General features: G+C 48.6%; 1 protein-coding gene across 2 annotated transcripts; it reads right to left on the bottom strand.

Moving 5' to 3' along the window:
• Positions 1–203: 203 nt before the first annotated feature.
• On the bottom strand, positions 204–18,654 carry HMBS (hydroxymethylbilane synthase). 2 transcript variants are annotated; one of them, XM_090027197.1, is made up of 14 exons: positions 18,507–18,654; positions 15,859–15,912; positions 11,722–11,794; positions 10,908–10,957; positions 10,755–10,810; positions 9,484–9,561; positions 8,608–8,685; positions 5,844–5,919; positions 4,540–4,653; positions 3,995–4,033; positions 1,614–1,733; positions 1,310–1,363; positions 733–819; positions 204–545 (listed from the first exon to the last, which is right to left on the bottom strand). In XM_090027197.1, the coding sequence occupies exons 1-14, from the start codon at positions 18,516–18,518 to the stop codon at positions 372–374; spliced, it is 1,065 nt and encodes a 354-aa protein (XP_089883323.1). In that variant the 5' UTR covers positions 18,519–18,654; the 3' UTR covers positions 204–371. The 2 variants fall into 2 exon arrangements, with proteins under 2 accessions (XP_089883323.1, XP_089883324.1); XM_090027198.1 differs by lacking the exon at positions 1,614–1,733.
• Positions 18,655–18,711: the final 57 nt, after the last annotated feature.

The following is an 18,711-nucleotide window of genomic DNA, read 5'->3' as shown; positions in this document are numbered from 1 at the left end:
CATGGCTTCTTTCAGCCTCCTGACAGTGCTGTCCTTGACTGAAGATTGTGTTCAGTTATTTATTATTGTATTTTTAAAATGACAGGTTGCAAGCTTTTTGGTAAATTTTCCAGGACAAAATTAAGCTGTTGAAATAAGACGTACCCAAAAAAGAGTCTGAGAGTAGGAGAAACATTAATACAACTAAGTCTTATCAACAGGAATCCGGACCCCTACAGGAACTAGTTTATTATTTGAAGTGTGACCTACAACTTCTCCACTCGATGGGGGACTACTCAGCAACCACAGAGGCTTAGTCCCTCATACATCCATCAAACTTCCCAACAAGATTGCAGGAATCATGCCCATATGAGTACTACTAATGGGTGGGTTTAGCGGGCATCATTGAGTTGCCTTGCCACGTTGAGGATGTGCTTGGCTCCCTTGCTCAGCAGCAGGCTGGCTAGTTCAGTACCTAGCTTCTCTGCAGCCTCTTGAGCACGATGAGGAATGTTCTTGGCTGTGATGCCAACGTGCTGCACATCATCATTGGGTCCATCTTCATTCTAGAAAGGGAAGACAATGAATAGTAAAGAGCAGGGCACCGTGGGAGTGCAGCTTCCATGTTCCAAAAGCTCCACCCCAGTATTCTAAAGATGAAACTAAGAGACAAACAGGAAAACTACAAAGGGGCTGCTTTCTTTTTATCCTCTGGCTTGGTTTGAGCCTTAAAACCAAACAGCATTTATTTACCTGCTGTGGGTAATTAACACTGGTCTGCATAGTTTCTCTCAGGCTATCTGATCCATCCAAGCTGTAGACCGCTCCTGTCAAATACAACTGAAGGAAACACAGGGAGAGGCAATTAGCAACTGGAACAAACCAAAACCTGTCCTCCTTCAAAAACACAAGACTCCCGTCTTTGGACATTATGGGAAGAAACTTAGTTCTGAGAAACTGTTTTGTATGACGTCCCTACACGCTTCTGCGCAAATTGTTTCTGCCAGCTTGCATCTCTTACACCAGGGATGCTCAGCCTATGGGACACTCCCCACAAGCCTGGAAATTTGGGGCAGGCACCACACCCCTGCTGCCAAAATTCCAGGCCTTATACGCTGGATCAGGCATTCAGTCCCAGTGTGTAGGGCCAGCAGGGCCCTAACACACTTTGTTTTCAGCTTGCCATCTCAGTAACTGAATCTTATATTCCCATCCTCCCAAAGGATAACATGTCTGTGTTCTGGAACTAGAAATCCTACTATATGTAGAACAGGTTCCTCAATCAGATCAGTGTCACTGGAGAAATCTACATACATTAAGTCCTTCTCACCTGGGAGTCTTTCAGTAGGGTGCTGACTGCAACGGGGACGCTACATCCCCCCTCCTTAAAATAAAACACAACAAACAATGCGTTACACACCACTAGCAAGCAGCTTGGAGAAGCCTGAGCCAACTGTCACCCTTCCCTCAGAACCTGTATACATGTACATATCCACTGAGAAATATTTGACAATAATCTGTTTGGAGGCTGTGCCAAGGAAATCCAGTAGGCTCCCAATACAGTTATTTCAGTTCAGTTCCAATACAACAGTAGTTACCGCTTTCCAGAGAATGAGAACAGGTATTAACCCTACCAGGTGTTTCATAAAGGCTCTCTCAGCAATGCAGCACAGCACTGTCTCCCCATCATGCAGGGCAGATACCATATCTAGTATCTCTTGGTCTTTGGCTCGAACTTCTATTGCTAAGGCACCCTGAAGGAAAAAAACATTGTCCTCGGTCTTTGTGCATCTCTCTTCTGCATTACTCATGAAACATTAAATCCAGTGGTTTAGCAACAACAGTTTTAACAAATAAATAAAGAGAAACTGAATTCACTGCCAGGGAGAGGATCTGGAGCTGGCCGCAAGCACAGATCAGGCCTGATCTTAGTCAACTGGCTGAAAGTAAGTAGCCTGCACAATGACACAATTTTCTCCTAAGCCACAATGCTTAGGCGGTAACTCCAATGCTATGCACACAGCTACATGCCATGACGGTTATACAAAAGCTGGAGAAGTCACCACATTCTCCAAACATCTGCAGTTAAAATACTGAATTTGAACTATTTTTATACACGACGGTGAGGGCATCGTAACAGGTGCCCCCTACTAGGCAAGTGGCTGTAGGATGACAATTCCAAACCGGGGACGGTGACCATGGGCACCTATACACGTACACCAAGGCTGCTCCGACACGCTGTAATTACAGCGCAGCCAAACAGACTCGATTAATCGAGCTCGCTGGAGCACGGTAATTACTGCACTCCAGCAGACTCCAGTGTCATGTGCTGAAAAATGGCAGCAGGAGCACTTAAACGAAAGCTCACTGCTCCAGCACGCTGTAATTACAATTGAATGAGCTTTAGTTAAAATGCCCCCACTGACATTTTTCAGCGTGGAGATGCTGATCACACGCGACAGCCTGGTGTGCTTTAAATTACAGCGGTTCTCAGAGCCACTCCACCTGAAGTGCCCTCCCCAACTCCTCCTCAGAGTACATGTATAAATGCCCTATATTACTAAACCCCTAATGGACCACCTCAAGGGAACAACGGGTTGGCATGGGGTCAAATTTGTTAGGCTTTCAGTAAGAACCAGAGTACTTCCAAAAGGCTACTTGGACATAAACCAGCAGTCTGAGGTGGTAAAAAGTATCATAGCTGCTGCTTCCGATTTGAAGACACAATTATAGGTTTCGTACACATTAGGGGCTAGAAGGGATCTCGTGAGATCATCGAGTCCAGCCCCCCCCCCACCACCACAGGCAGGAACTCAGCTGGGACCAAGTGACCCCAGCAAGAAATACAGCCACGTGTTTTCTGAAGGAGTCCAGAGTGGGTGCTTACACCACCACTGGAGGGAGTTTGTTCCAGACCCTAGACACTCGCACCATAAAGAACTTCTTTCTTATGTCTAGTCTAAATTGGCCTTCCTGGAGTTTATGGCCGTTAGACCCTGTTATCCCTTGGGGAGCTCTGGTGAACAGCTGTTCTCCCGGGTTCCGACGTACCCCTCTTATATACTCGTAGACTGACACCAAGTCCCTCCTGAGCTGCCTTTTCCAGAATGAAAGGTCCCAAGTCCCTCAGCCTCTCCTCATATGGCCTTCCCTCCAGGCCTTGGATCATACAACTGGCTCTCGTCTGAACTCTCTCAAGCTTCTTCACATCCCTCCTGAAGTGGGGGGCTCAATACTGGAGCCACTACTCCAGCTGCAGTGTCACCAAGGCCGAGTAAAGCGGAAGGATGGCTTCCCTGGTTTTGCTCGAGATGCATCGGTGGATGCACGACAGAGTTTGGTTTGCTTTGCTAGCCACAGCATCGCATTGGTTGCTCATATTCATCTTGTGGTCAGTCAAGACCTCAAGTCCCTTTTGGTCATGGTGCCAGCAAGTGTAGCACTGCTGAGCCTGTAAGTATATTGAAGGTTCTTCCTACCGAGGTGCAGCACCTTACGCTTCTCTCCACTGAAGGCCATCACATTTTGGTCAGCCCACCTTGACACCATGTCCAAATCAGTCTGTATCCCCGGCCTGTCCTGCAGCGTGACCGCCCTCCCCCATAATTTGGTATCATCTGCGAACTTGGCCAGTTCGCATCCGACTCCTGAATCTAGATCGTTAAATGAAGATGTTAAAGAGTACCAGCCCAAGTACCAAGCCCTGAGGGACTCCCCTGCTCACCCTGCACCACACCGATCTGCTCCCATCAACTAGGAATCTTTGGGTCCGACCCCCGTAGTTAGTTACCTAGCCATCAGACCGTAAAATGATCCAGGCCACAGTTCCCCAGCTTAACCATGAGGACATCATGGGGAACTAGGTCAAAGGCTCTCTCGAAATCCAGATACTTGACATCCATGTTTAATTAACGTGTTTGGTTGTTGTACAATAATCAATTACTCAGATATTATATCAAATCACTGCTGGTTTTTAATATGCATCACGGCTTAGGACAAAGAAATCACAACCTACCTGGCCAACAGCGTAAAGACAATCCTCAGGGCTTAGAATCTGGAGGAAATCAACACCAAGACTAATTAACATTGTAATGGTAAGATGATGCATCTTTTCAGTTAAAAAAATAAATAAATAAAAAATAAAAACAAACAGCAGAGTGTAGGATGAGACTGAAATGTTTTTCGTAACAAAAAGCAAGTGCAGTATGCTGGCTCCCCATTTACACAGCAGGCATAATAGCATCTAACTCACTGAGATGGGATACTCATCAGTAATTGTTACACACACACACACACACTTCTAAAGGGCTCTGTGAAGCATTCTAAGACTATCTGATAAGCAAGTATGTCTTCACTGCTCTATAACAAGCTATACGTGGGGAGCACGTTTGGAAGACGACAGGAATGGAATTCTCATTTGACTGCAGTCCAGTCGCGCAATGATCTAGTGAGGGACCCAGCAGATTCCATGCTCGTCCATAATGGGGCAGAGAAGAGGTCCAAAGCAGAACGAGTTACCGGTCCGGAGGCAACTCTACCCCTTGTTGCTCTTCTCCTTACCTGACCAATACGATTCTCCCAGCCCATCCTCTTCAGTCCAGCTGCAGCAAGGATTATAGCACTGAAATCCTCCTTTTCATCCAGCTTTTTTAAGCGGGTGTTTAAATTCCCTCTCTGTAGGAAGGGTCAAGAAAGAACAGACACAGGCCTGACCACTACCTCCAATGTAGTGCCTTTGCTTGCAGTTCCGCTCTGTGGCCACCAGAGACTGCTACTGCAGTCACTACAAACAGCTGTCTATCCTTCATACTGCTCCCCTGTCTCTGCATGGAGCAAGCTGCACTTGTGCCCCATCCCCTGGCAGCAGGAGCACATCAACCCTCTCCTGCCTCCCTCCACGGGACAGGGCTAAGCAGAAAACCGCACGACGAGGCAGAAACTCCCACATAAGTAGCGGCAGGGAAACCCACCAAGATCATCCACACCCAAGACAGCAGCAAGCTTCACAGATTCATAGACGCTAGGGTCAGAAGGGAACTCAGTGGATCATTGAGTCCCGCCTCCTGCCAGGGGCAGGAAAAAGTGCTGGGGTCATGTGACCAGCCAGATGCTTATCCAGTCCTCTCCTGAAGACCCCAAAGGTAGGAGAGAGCAGAACCTCCCTTGGAAGCCCATTCCAGATTCTGGCAACTCTAACTGTGAAGTTCTTCCTGATGTCCAACCTAAATCTACTCTCTCTCAGTTTGTGGCCACTGTTTCTGGTGATTCCAAGGGGTCCTCTGGTAAACAGAGCATCTCTTAGTCCCTGCGCGCCCCCCCCAGGGAAATTTGTGTACACTGCCACAGGATCCCCACCTCAGCCTTCTCTTGCAGAGGCTGAAAAGGTCCAGATCCCTCAGCCTTTCCTCATAAGGCCTTCCCTGCAGGCCTCTAACCATACTAGTGGCCCTCCTCCAGACCCTCTCAAGGTTGTGCACATCCTTCTTGAATTGCAGCACCCAGAATTGCATACAGTATTCTAGCTGCAGCCTGACCAGTTAACAGAAACCTATGGCTAGATGTGGGGCAAGAGGACAACGGGCACTCTAAAGGCTCAGAAAGAGCAGCAGGCTGCAGTATGCTTTTCAAGGTCTGTGAAATGAATGCTTCATTCCTTTTTTAAAGCCAGCTCCTAATATGATACCTGTCCTCTTACAAGCTGGATCACCACTGAGCCCCTTCCTTGTAGTCTCAGCAAAAGAGACACTGGTAGAATGAGCCAGCAGAGACCAGACATCTTTACCCCAATAGCTTAAGAGGGCAGCGTGGAGTATTGGATTGCACTGGATACTGGAATTAAAAAGCGCTCCACAAGAAAAGGATACAATATCCCTAAATTCCAGCTGAGGAAAGCTCCTTTTGAGCTGTGCCGCACGCCGAAGTGAACTGGTTCCAATGACACTACAGATAAAAAAAGAACCACAGTGAAATGGCATTAGATTCATTCACTCACTTCCAACTAAAAACAGTATAAGAGCTTCCAAGGACACAGGTTTTGCAGGTCTTTAAATTCAGGCAGATGGATCGGGGAACCTGCCTGTCATCTGTATTCCTTGGCAGAAGGAAAAATTACTTGGAGAGCTTTGACACACGGCCTCACTAACATGAGACGCAATCAAACAACCCAGCTTGAGCTCGACTGCCAACCTTTGAACCATTGACCTGTGAATCCTTAGTGAGCTGCTGTCTTGAGAATGCAGATATCGTCAACTGATCACCTATTATTTGACTACAATCAAAACTTGTCAAATATTCCAGGAAGCAGCCACAAATATCCTTGTACAGGCGATACCTTTCTTGTCAGTACATCGTAGTGTCATCTGTTTGCAAGGGCTCCTTAGCCCACAGTCCTGCAGGAGTCAGGATACACTTGCACTCCATTTAGAAGCTGGCACTTCCTGAACTGCTGCTCTCTCTCGAGCTCTTCCAGCCTCCTTTCCCTCCCCCGCAGCCACGTGAGGCTGTAGAAGTTACTTTGTGCTGAGGAAGCATCTGCACCCAACCAGCAGCACAAAAAGGTTTCTCCTACTGGCCACCTGCTGTGATTCCAGGCATTTCCAAAGGTAAACAGCAAAACGCTTCAAGAGCTGTCCTGCTGCCTACTTAGCATACCTACATTTAAAAACCTAATCTTTGCCTTTTGCAGTTGTTGTGCGTTTTCCTTCTTTATTTTTATTTATTTTGTAACTGTATGTGCTGACCTTGGAATTTTGAGATGAAAACTAAGGAAAAGAAGAACAGTTTAGTCTTAAATATCATCCACATTTACACTTACCTAACACCGGTAGTTATAAAAAACATTACACGTTGAAGTGACGTAGCCACAATGGTCCAGGAAATCGTAGATCCTTAACTGGTCCAACTGCACGGTTGGGATAGAATTACCCAAGGAAGAGTAGCTTGATACCTAAAAGCGTCCCTAAGTCTATCCCACACATGCAGCTGGTCCAATAACAGATGTCAACCGTAAAAATTCTTGCCTCGTTACAGTTTTCCAGAATTTAATTTCACTGTTTCATGATAGCAGTTACCTAAAATGTCTGAGAGAAAAAATAATCCCGTAATTTCTAAAGAGATGGTGCTAAAAAGGAAGTATTTTTTTCTCGAACTTCCCCTCAAAACAAATCCTGCTTCCTGCATATTCCCTGGACCACCAGGCCATAACAGGACAGCACTAGCCAATCTCAGCATCAGCCAGGGAGTATAGGTTTAAAAAAATTAACTCTTGGTAACTGTTGCTACTGTAAGGTTGCAATGGGTGAACCCAAGGGGAGAACCCAAAAGACTAACAGAAAAGTCAGTTGTGGTGTGGGTCTCAAGCACACTGGGCCAACCTGATCCCTGCTGCAAGCCTCTGGACTGCAATGAGCTAGATCAGGGTTGGCCAACTTCTGAGACACCAGGGGCCACAGGCTCCCCCAGCCACCGTGGACTGCACTCACCTCCCCCAGCTGCTTGCCATACACCACACAGCTCCCCATGACCCTGCGCCAGCATCCACGCATCATACTTAGGTTTGGCAGCATTCCATTTTTCTTGATAAACACGGATAAATGTTGATTTCACACGACGCTCACAGACTGACAAAAAAATATTTCCATTGCTGCAGATGAGGTAGGGGCAGCCCCGACTCCACCACCTGTGCACTGCTCTCCTGACAGCAGCTGGGGCAGCCACTGCAGGAGCTGAGGGCCGTGCTACTAGGGCTGTGCTGAGAGCGAGGGTTGGAGGGGCAGAGCCCAGGAGCCTGGTGCCAACGGCCACTCACTCTGCCCAGGTCCCAGCGAGGGATCAGGCATCAAACTCCTAACAAAACCATCTTGGCCCCTGCATGATCGGGACAGGGGCAAACTCCCAGCGAGCCTGGCCTGGCCCCTGCGTGACCAGGCGTACTTTACTGATTTATGGCTATTCACTTTTTATATTTTAACATGCAGTTTTATAAAGCTTTTAACAGTACACTGTCATTACTAAATTGTCTGTCCCATATCCCTAATTCCACACAAGCCTGAAAATTTTAATTAACAAAAAATGACAATGCTTAAAAATAAACGTTGATTTTAGCCATTAAAATTATTAAAAAATAAAAATTGAATTCTGCCAAGCCTAATCATACAATACGGGCATCTCCCCGGCGGCACGTCACAAAGACTCCCTCAGCCACAACGCACAACAGGTGACACCCACCGCATTGTGCCAACAACTCTGCACCACACAGGGTTGCTGGTCCCCACTGAACCTCCTGTCCAAAAGCCTCCTCAGCCCCAGAGGCTGCCCTGGCTCAACCTCCAGGGGTAGAAGCAGGCAGCAAAAGCTAGACAGGAAGCCTGGAGATTCTGGTGGCAGCAGCTGGAGAGCAACGGCGGGGGCGGGGGGACGACACAGACCACCCAGACCGGGGCCTGCACATTAACTCCTCAAGGCCTACTTGAGGCCTGCAAACTAGCAGCTGGACAACCCTGAGCTACATCATGGCTGTACTGGGCCCCTGGGCTGTGCTTTGTGCCTTTCCTCCCAGCCTGCACAGAACTTTGAAAACAGAAAGTGCCAGGAATTCATTTGGAGAACTCATTCATTCCCTCTGCTCACCTCTTGTCAGGGAGGGCATGGAGTGTTTTCCCACAGCTCTTAGGATGAAACACAACAGCATCATGTGGGTTTTCCCTTCTGGAAAGAAAAACAGTATAAACACAACATTATTTAGTGGGAGGCTACAAAAGCGAGACGGTTCTAATCTGTGGTGGAGTTGTCTCCACCAAGTTTCATTATTTTCAGAAACAAAGAGCACTTTTTCCCGTCCCCACTTTAAATCCCTGCAAACGCAGACGTCACAAAGATGCCAACTCTGCAACTCTGCTTCTCCCCTCACCCGGTGCGCAGTCCGCCCCCACTGCAGAGCGGGGCCCGCAAATGGCCCCCCACTCTGCACCGCCTGCTATGACCCCTTGATCGGACAGCGTAACTGGCTCTCAACAGCTCCGAGTCCTGACACACCCTTCTCAATGCACCCACTCCCATGTCAAGCAGAAGGGTGGTGAATTAAACAATACTGGGCCTGTCCACTGACGACTGGAGCAAGATCGAGTAAGCTCAGAATGCCAGAGACATCTTACCAGAATAATTTCAGGGGCTACTGGAATGAACTAGATTCAAACTGGTGATTTAGTGTGAAAAGTTTCCTATCCCACTGCCAACCGCTTGCACCACTCAAGTTTCTCACAGGGGGCCGTTAGCCATAAATACAGCCTCTCCCCTTCCAGAGACCCACAACGGCTGTAATCTGACAGTGCCAGGGCAGCGAGGAAGGAACAGAAGGAAGCAAACCTGACTGACCCCCTTGACGGTGTTACTGGTATGGGCCAGACCCGCTAGGAACAGTTCTTGCAGCACCAGTGCCTTCTTTACCATGCAAAGGCAGAGAACAAAGAAGTCTAGTGGAAATCAGGCATCTCAACCCACACTTACTTGCAGACGGCACCAATAGTAAAGCCAGGGAGAAGCGATGTTGGCAGGTCCTTCAAGGAGTGAACCACCAGGTCAACTCTAAAAATCATCCGAGAAGACAAGTTAAAGCACAGAGGTGGAGAACGAGCCATGGGACACCTGCAACTGCTTGCAGATGGCTGACCCGTTAAATTCCACATAGGGCTTTGTTTTAGAGAAAGAATATGATAGAAGGACTCCTGGATACTATGCCTAGTTCTTGTACCGATTCACTACGCAGTCTTGGGCAGGTCAACTGTCTGTACCCCAGGTTTCCTGTCTGTAAAACTGGGATATCTTCGCCAGGGAGAGGCTGCATCATAAATACTTGCAATGTGTATTCAGGAGGAGAGCCGGAGAAGCCCAAGCACATTGCAAAGGCACCTATTCATCTTGTAATGCCTCCTCTCAATGGAATTACACACTCTAAAAAGTTAAAGAACTAACATATGATAGACAGTTATCACATGCTAACATTTCATACCTCCAAAAGAGCAAATCAGTGAAAGGGGCAACTGTAAGCACCTGAATTCTATGGGATGCTTTTCACTACTGTTAATGGGAGCTGGCCGGATCAATGCCAACAACCTAAAAGAGAATCTTGAATTTTAGTCCAATTTCCATTATATTCCTCTAGCTGCACATACCCCTCTCAGCTTATCTGGAATAGGAGGGAAAAAGCAGAAGTCTCCCCGTGCTACATTCTGCATCTGAACTTCACTTTCCTACAGAAACAGGTCACTGCAGAAAGGGATGCAACCACCTGTTCAGATTCCTCTGCACAGCTGTTAGTCAATACAATCAGCAAGAAGGGATGTTTTAGGAGCTGCTTATTGTTAACAACAAGTCACAAACTTCTATAGAAAGTCCTAGATGCAAAGTGTGTGTGGCAACCAGTAATATACACAGGGCACATGATACAGATACTTTAGAAAACAGTGCTGGCTTGGAGAGCACGAACATCACTGCCCCAACAAATTCTCCTGCTGCCTGGGAAGGAGATGGAGACTTGTCAGGATGAGTTCCTCCCACAGCTAAGGGTAGCTGAGGCAACAGCACAGAAGGAGACGGGACCTTTCACAGGCCTGTCCCACTGTCCACATGTTCTAAAAGTTATTTGAATTATGAAGAGACCACAGGAATACATGTGCTTGTCTGGATTTCAGATGCAGAGAGGAAATGCAAAGAAGCCATATGATTTGCCCAGACCTTTTCCAGGCCTGGGGGAAGCAAGAAAAGGGCTGGGCTCTTACTCGTTTCTTTCTAGTGCATTTTCCAGCTCTTTGGTAAAAAGACTCTTCTCCCCGATCTAAATGGAGACGGAAGAACACAAAGCTCATTAGGGACCCACCACAGCCTTATCAAATGCAGTCACTCTTGGTACAAAGGAGGAAGAGGCCACTTACCTTGGAAAGAGCCGTGTCCAGAATCTTATCTCCAGTTGTTGACATGGCAACTATTCAAAGAGAGAGGTGCATAATTCTTGTTAAGGGCAGAGGTATGGCAATTCACACAGGCCTGGTCTCTGGGAGTCCCCGCACAACATTCAGCAGAGAGTGCCAAGCTCCTCCACTCTAGTGAAGGTATTAAAACAGGATCCAAGTGGGAATAAATCAAGTTAAGTACTGGAAACATTGTGCACTGGGCAGTAGTAAAGATCAGGCCTACCATGTGTGTGTTTCTTTATACCCAAGGGTACAGAAGGAAAATAAACCAGACATGGCAGCTGTTGATAGGTACATCTGAGCAGATGAGGCTGAAGTGAGGTAATTCCATTGTTAATGAAGCAACTGGCTTCATTGTTAATGAAGCAAATGGCTTTGTGCCCCTTATCTGGCCTTGCTGCTGATCCCAAGCAGGTGGAAGTTGGCACCTGCTCAACAGTGATGGACTGGGCTCTAGTGCTTCCTGCTTACTCCTCAGTTTCGAGTTTGCAGACGAACAACATTTCAGACCAGTACGAGACAGGAAGGTGCCTAGGTCACACATGCCCGAACGCAGGCAGACCCACAGAATTCTCCAAGAGGAACAGCAATGCCATCTGCAAGGCCTGGTGAGTTCCTGGATTCTAGGCTCCTTCCTCATCACATATTAGCAGCCTCTGCCTAGTTACATGATCAGAACTAGGAACTGACAAGAGTTCCTTACCAGATACAGAAACTGTCACACTGCTTATACCCCATTCGCCCCACCCACTCCCTGTTTCTGAGGAGCACTTACCTATCTCAAAGCGAAGGCCAGGGTACTGCCTGCAGAGCATCTCGACCACACTGTCAGTCTGAATCCGAGCCAGCTGCAGTTAAACAGAAGGCAAAACCCTACATGCAATGCTAAGTGAGGCAGAGACAGAGACAGAGACACGTACTTGCCTACGACTGGGCAAGCTGTAAGGCTGAAACTACCCAGGGCCATGCTTGGGTGAATGGCATTAGGGAAGCACAGAGATTTTCTTGCTTACACTGAAAGGCAAGTCAAACTATTCTGGACAGCGCTAACGATCACCAGATCATTAGATGCAGGGGTAGCAGTGGGCATCGTCTTCCCGGACTTCTGGAAGGCTTTTGACACTGTCTCTCACCCCGTTCTCATTAAGAAACCGGGGGGCTGTGGTGTAGACACCCACACAGTCGAATGGGTCGCCAACTGGCCGGAGGGCCGCACCCAGAGGGTGGTGGTGGATGGGTCCTTCTCAGCCTGGAGGCATGTGGGCAGTGGGGTTCCGCAGGGTCCGCACTGTTCAACATCTTCATCAGCGACTTGGACGAGGGGGTAAAAAGCACCCTGTTCAAATTTGCTGATGACACTAAGATGTCGGGGGACGTGGGCACACTAGAAGGAAGCAACAGGCTACAATTAGACCTAGACAGGTTACAAGGGTGGGCGGACGAGAATAGGATGGGTTTCAACACAGACAAGTGCAAGGTGATGCACCTCGGGAGACACAACCGGCACCATACCTGCAGGTTAGGGAACTCCCCTCTTGTCAGCACGGAGGCGGAAAAGGATCTTGGAGTCGTCCTTGACTCCAAGATGAACTTGGGCCGGCAGTGTGGGGAGGCAGTCAGGAAGGCCAACCGCACCTTGGCATGCATCCACAGATGCATCTCGAGCAGGTCCAAAGAGGTGATCCTCCCCCTCTATGCGGCACTGGTCAGGCCGCAGCTGGAGTACTGCGTCCGGTTCTGGGCGCCGCACTTCAAGAGGAATGTGGACAGCATGGAGAGGGTCCAGAGGAGGGCCACTCGCATGATCAGGGGACAGCAGGGCAGGCCCTACGAGGAGAGGCTACAGGACCTGAACCTGTTCAGCCTCCGAAAGAGAAGGCTGAGGGGGCATCTCGTGGCCTGTTATAAACTAGTCAGAGGGGATTCAGCAGGCACTGGGGGAGTCCCTGTTCCCCCGAGCGCTGCCAGGAGTGACCAGGAGTAACGGTCACAAGCTAGCAGAGGGTAGGTTTAGGTTAGATATCAGGAGGCGCGACTTCACGGTCAGGAGGGCGGCTAGGGCCTGGAACCAACTTCCAGGAGAAGTGGTGCTGGCTCCTACCCTGGGGGTTTTTAAGAGGAGGTTAGATGAACACCTTGCTGGGGTCGTTTGACCCCAGTACTCTTTCCTGCCAGGGCAGGGGGTCGGACTAGATGATCTGCTCAGGTCCCTTCCGACCCTAGCAACTACGAAACTATGAAGCTAGGGAACAAAGCCTGCAGGCCGGGGTGCCCCTGGTCTCAAAGGCACACAAAATAGCTTGTTGACTCCCAGTTCGCTGAGTGACAATCTAAACCCTCCTGTGCTCGGCCTAGTGCTGCCATGGAACTGAGCGGGGGCCAGAATTCCCCATCTCTTGTTGAAATAATCTAATGAAACAAAGAAGCTGTTTCCAAACATGGGAGCTGCTTGGGTTTGACACGAGCCAAGCTCACTCTTGCACATGGGGAAAAGCAACAACTGAGTGCAACAGACACAGCAGGCCAGAGGTTAGAAGCAGTAGGAAAAAAAAGGCAAAGACCAGATCAGATGAGGTGACCTTCACCTTGCATTCTGACAGAAGGGTTGAGTTAAACCAGAGATGTCAAACTCCCCCAGCCCCAGTGTCTGCAAGCGCACACACAGCACAGGTCCCAGACCGGCTAGAGAGGCTGCCACGTGTGGCATGCAGCTCCATGCAGTGCAGTCCGGCATGCAGCGCAGGTAGTGCTCCAGCCAGACCATGCCACACGCAGTGCCTATTCCGGCCACTCCAAGATCCGGGCCACGTGCAGCAATCTTGTGCCATGGGACAGCCATGGGACCGGACATGCTGGGCACAAGGGGGGAGGGTCTGTGGACCCAGTCTGTCCAGCAGATAAGCTCTGTGCCATGTGTGTGTAACGTGCCTTGATTGGGTCTAATCAGACACAGAGGGAGCACCATGAGCTAGATGCAGGGTTCCATGGGTTAGATCCCGTCTGTGGGCTGTGTTTGATACTCCCGAGATAAACAGTCCACAGCAACTATGCTACCGAACCAAAACCTAAAGAAACCTTCCACCAACCCTCAGCTGGAAGGAGGCAGCGTATCCTAGAGGTCACAGCTACAGAAAAGAGCCAGATCTCCTGCACGCTAATCTCTCTGCGACCGATTCACAGTTTGGCTGTGAGCAAGCTGCTTTGTTTGCTGCACCTTAGTTTTCCCACACGTGAAATAAGCCTGACCTCTTGTAAAATGCTGCCAGATTCCCAAGTGAATCACAGAGATGTGCAAAGTCTCATTACTGACAATTCTTAACAATAATCTGGGACACAGGGCTCTGCTACTCATTGCCACCAGGGAAAGCAAAGGTTCTTTCACCAAAGCTAATGTGCCTCATCCTCCAGCCTCCCTCAAAGTAAAGAAATGTTCCTACTGCTAACTGCCAGGGTGAGCAACGTTATCTCAGAACAAAACCGTAAAGGAAATTTATCTCTCTTTGCAAACCTGCTCCTACCAGCTGCAGTTAAGATAGCAAGAGACACACTCACTGTATCTCTCTATACCCGCCCCCACCAGGCCCTTGTGAAGGTCCAAGCAGCATAAAGTTTGCCACTATATCAAAGATACCTGATCCTCACTGGCAGCAAAATACAGACGGAAAGAATTTTTGTTTCACCTACAACAGAAAGGTAGTCAGATGCCCGTTACTTAAATTTCTCCCCTGATCTGACACTCAGACATGCCAGGTAACAGCCAAGGGACTAAGGTTCCATTTATTCAAATAGCTGATCCAGGCTAGGCAGCCATGGGACAAGCTTCTCATCCTCAGCCTCAACAATGTGCGACAACTCCAACATGCAGGGATCTCCCCCTACCTCTGCTCTCAAGGGGACCGCAAGCACTAACTGCTGCCAGAACGCTGTCCTAACCCCAGGAGCTCATTCTTCAGCAAACACGTAATTACTGAATTCTAGGGCTGCTTTCAGGAGGGAACTTGGGTGCTTTTGGTTACACCACAGGGGAAAAAAGGTAATCTGTATAAAACACAAACAAATACATTTGTTTCCCAATAACAACTTTGTATTTAATTCAAGAACCCAAAGATGCTTTACTAATGCCTGGGGTGTGAGGTTTCACAAATTACTGATTTACATTACTGGTCCAAGTTGACAAAGAAGAAAACAGAGGCTCAAATAAATCAAGAGCAACATGCAAGACTGCACACTATTTTAGGGTTCCAAAGCACAGACCTAGAACTTCACTAGCTGCACTTGTGAGCCAGGAGGGCTCAGCATCTCTGAAAAATAATTTGCTAGGGCACAGACAGAGGTAATGACTGTATCACTATCAAAGGATACCAACGTAAGCTTCTAGGGTATTCCAGTTGCATCTGCAGGACTCTGTAGTGCTACAAGCATAGCAAAGCCACTACAACCCTAACCCCGAGTTGCTCAGAGTCACGGTAAAAAGTGCGCGCGATGACCTGCATCACTGCAAGATCACGCAGGTAAGAGTCTGAACCTCCCAGCTGAGGTGCACCCACACCCTCCTTTTAACGCTTCTGATGAGTATGTCCATCCAGCCCCTTAGTTGCATGAAGTTGGTACTTGAACTGAGACAGCACCTTAGGAGAGACAGATCTCTCTGAATAGCCCCCATCAAACGCTACTGGAGGAACCCCAAGTCCTGCACTGTGCCTTGTATGCGGCATGCCTGAAACGCACCGTTTCCTGGATATACACCTACGTAAGTACTGCACAAAGGCTTTTCAAAACTGAAATGAGCCACCTACGTTTTCTACTTTAAGGAATACAGCAGCAAGGTTTTAAGTAGCACAATATTTCCTGTTGAAAAGAGACTCAACAGTGTAGCCATGCCAGGACAGAAGTTAGAACAACAGAAACTTACCTGGCTCTTCCTGGTGCCCACTCGGATAACTCTGTCTTTCAGGCCATTTTTGTCCTGCAAAATGCATTACATTTATTTGTAAAATTAAAACGGGTCCCTGAATTCATAGGTCCACAGGGTTTTCTTTACAAATGTTTGTGGCACCTCACAGCTCATTCTGCCTACCAGAGCAGTTAAAGTGTGCCCTCAGGCTGGCAGCCACCTCTTCCTACGCTGAACAAAATATCTAATGCACAAATCTATTAAAGAATAAGCTACCAAAAAAAGCATCATCTCCAGCTACAGCTGAAGTGTCCAGCATTTCACAGAAGGCAGTCAGCCATCCGGCAGACACAGGACAAGAGTGTAAGTCACCAAACACTGTCAACTTTAGCATAAAAAACTGACAGTCCCATTTTGGTTCATATATTGACTTCCACAGCAAGTCCAGTTTGCAGGACTGGGCGTCATAAACTTTACGTTCGGTTCCTCTTAAATAAATATCCCATAATTAAGGGTCATTCATTAAGAAAACACATTTCATCCTTATACAAAAAGGTCCGTCTTCAAAATGTACAAAGGTTAATTTCTCTCTGCATACTCACTGACACCTTAGCTACCAGACCTTTAAGTTACGATGAATTAACAGCTAAAACCGATTCATTCCGCACCTGGCATAAATAGAAAATTGTAGCCCCCATTTAGTTTCTCACCCCTCCTACCTGACATGTTTTCAACGCTATCTTTTAATTAAGACAAACACTGCAGACACCCAAACTTCTAACAACTTAATTGGCACTTTTTTCAAGCGGGAAGTGCTACTCCCCGGTTCAAGACCCCATCCTGCACAAACTCAGGAAAGAAAAGATGGCTAGATGTTTAAGCTTGGGCTGTGAAATGACACCCCCTCCCCCCCAAAAAAATTTCAGAGTACAGACACACTGACTGTAATTATCATGAAAAACACGAGTCTGGAACGCAACATCCACTTCTTTACCTGGCTGTTCCTTGATGTACAATTTTCCATGCCTAAGGATAAATTCACTCCAAAGTCTGTTTAGTTATATAAGCAGCAGACGCTCCTTAAATCAGAAGAAGAGGGAAGCTGCTGCCCCTGCTGCTTAGCACAACATGTGCGAGAACATGTGCTAAAGGAAGGGGACATTCTGTTTGTGACCCTCCTAATCTAACCTGGGCACAGAGATAAGAAATGGGAGGCAGCTACAGTACGGGTTGGATTAGGAGATTGGGAGGGAATGGCCATCACAGCAAGAAAAGGGGGTGGGATCAGTGGAGGTTGTCAGCTCTTCGGGGAAGGGAATTAAGCTACAGCGGCTACCTTCGCAGCATTCTCTGAGGAAAAAGTACTGCACTGAATCAATTGGAAAAACTAGGTAGTGGTATCGACCCACCTGAAAATTGCTAGCATTGCCCGGTAGCAATATTACAGTCGTTATTAATAAAATAACGAATGTTCTTAAAAATGAATCTTAAAAGCATTAATTTAATTCCAATGCCTAGCATTTACCACCTCCTTTGACTACTACCGTAACCTAGGATTCTGAATTGGGCTTTAATGTTAACAGATTACCAAATGCACAAAAGATTTCCTTTTTATAGCTGGCTCAATAAAGTCCAAGGCAACATTAACTGTGCGTAATGTTGATTTGAGTAAGGACACGATTGCACATTATCCACCAGGCTAGTAACACCCTAAGGAGCGAACTGAAGTCAAATATGGGCATCACATCCAGAAACACAGCATACAGTTCATCAGATCTATACAGGAGGGCTCACGTGCATACTTACGCACCCCCAACTCCTTTCTCTCTTACTGTTTGGGGCACTTCACTCATACGAAAGGAACATGTCTGCCTCCATGGCATGCGGTATTGCACAATATTTATAAATTAACTTCACTGACACGCTTTGCTGTCAGTGAAAACACCAATTTTGCTTTGCCACAGACTCCTCAGCACCGCTGTACATAAATACTTCTGTACCCTGATCCCCTTCTGTGTACTCCTTGCTGGGACACCTATCGTTGTTAGGACAGCAAGCTCCACCTTCACTGGTGTTGCCTCCCCAAAACAAACATCCTGTTCGACTGCGATGCAGAAACTTCTTCCTAAGAACACCACAAACTGCCAGGTGGGAAAGGCAAAGGTGAACTTCATCTCTGCAGAGAAACCACCTTCTGGTTTCAAAGGATTAGGCAGCCAACGCAAATACCTCAGAAATGGCAAGCTCCCCAAGATTCCTAATGAAATGGAATCTGCCTGAACCCAGCTTTAATTCTGTTGAATTTTAAGACACGAAACAATTGATTTGGCAGCTGTGAGAGTGCCAGAGCTGCAGCCCGGCGCCCAGAGCCGCGATGGCGCCGCCACGAGTAAAGCAAGCGCCCAGTCCGTCCGGCTCCCGCAGAGGCGAGGCCTGTTCCATCCCGGGCTGCAGGCTCCGCCGCGGCCCGGCCGCGCGTACAGAAGGGCAGGGCGGGGCAGGGGACGACCCAGGGCTGCGGCCCGCGGGACTCCCGGTGGGCTCTCAGCAGCTCGGTCCGGCGCAGGCGCGCGCGGCCTGACGTCACAGGCACGCGACGCGCGGGGCACTCGGGGGGCGGGGCCCGGGGACCCGGGAGCTGGCGCGGAGGCCCGGGCGGGACTCACCGTGGCGGACATGGCGGCTCCCACACGGGCCGCGGACCGGAGCCGAAGCCAGTGCTGTGCACCATCCCACCCGGCCGCCTCAGCACCAGCTTCCGCTACGTCACTTCCAGGTCGTGGCGCTAACACAGCCCGGGTTGTGACCCCGCGCAGGCGCACTGCGCCCCCGGGGCGATGCGGTCAGGCCCTGGTCGGACCCGAGTGCTCA

The sequence above is a fragment of the Crocodylus siamensis genome, chromosome 14 (genome assembly GCF_052110815.1).
Source record: "Crocodylus siamensis isolate JL-2025a chromosome 14, ASM5211081v1, whole genome shotgun sequence".
Taxonomy (NCBI): domain Eukaryota; kingdom Metazoa; phylum Chordata; order Crocodylia; family Crocodylidae; genus Crocodylus; species Crocodylus siamensis.
This window is presented reverse-complemented; position numbering and strand designations above follow the sequence as displayed.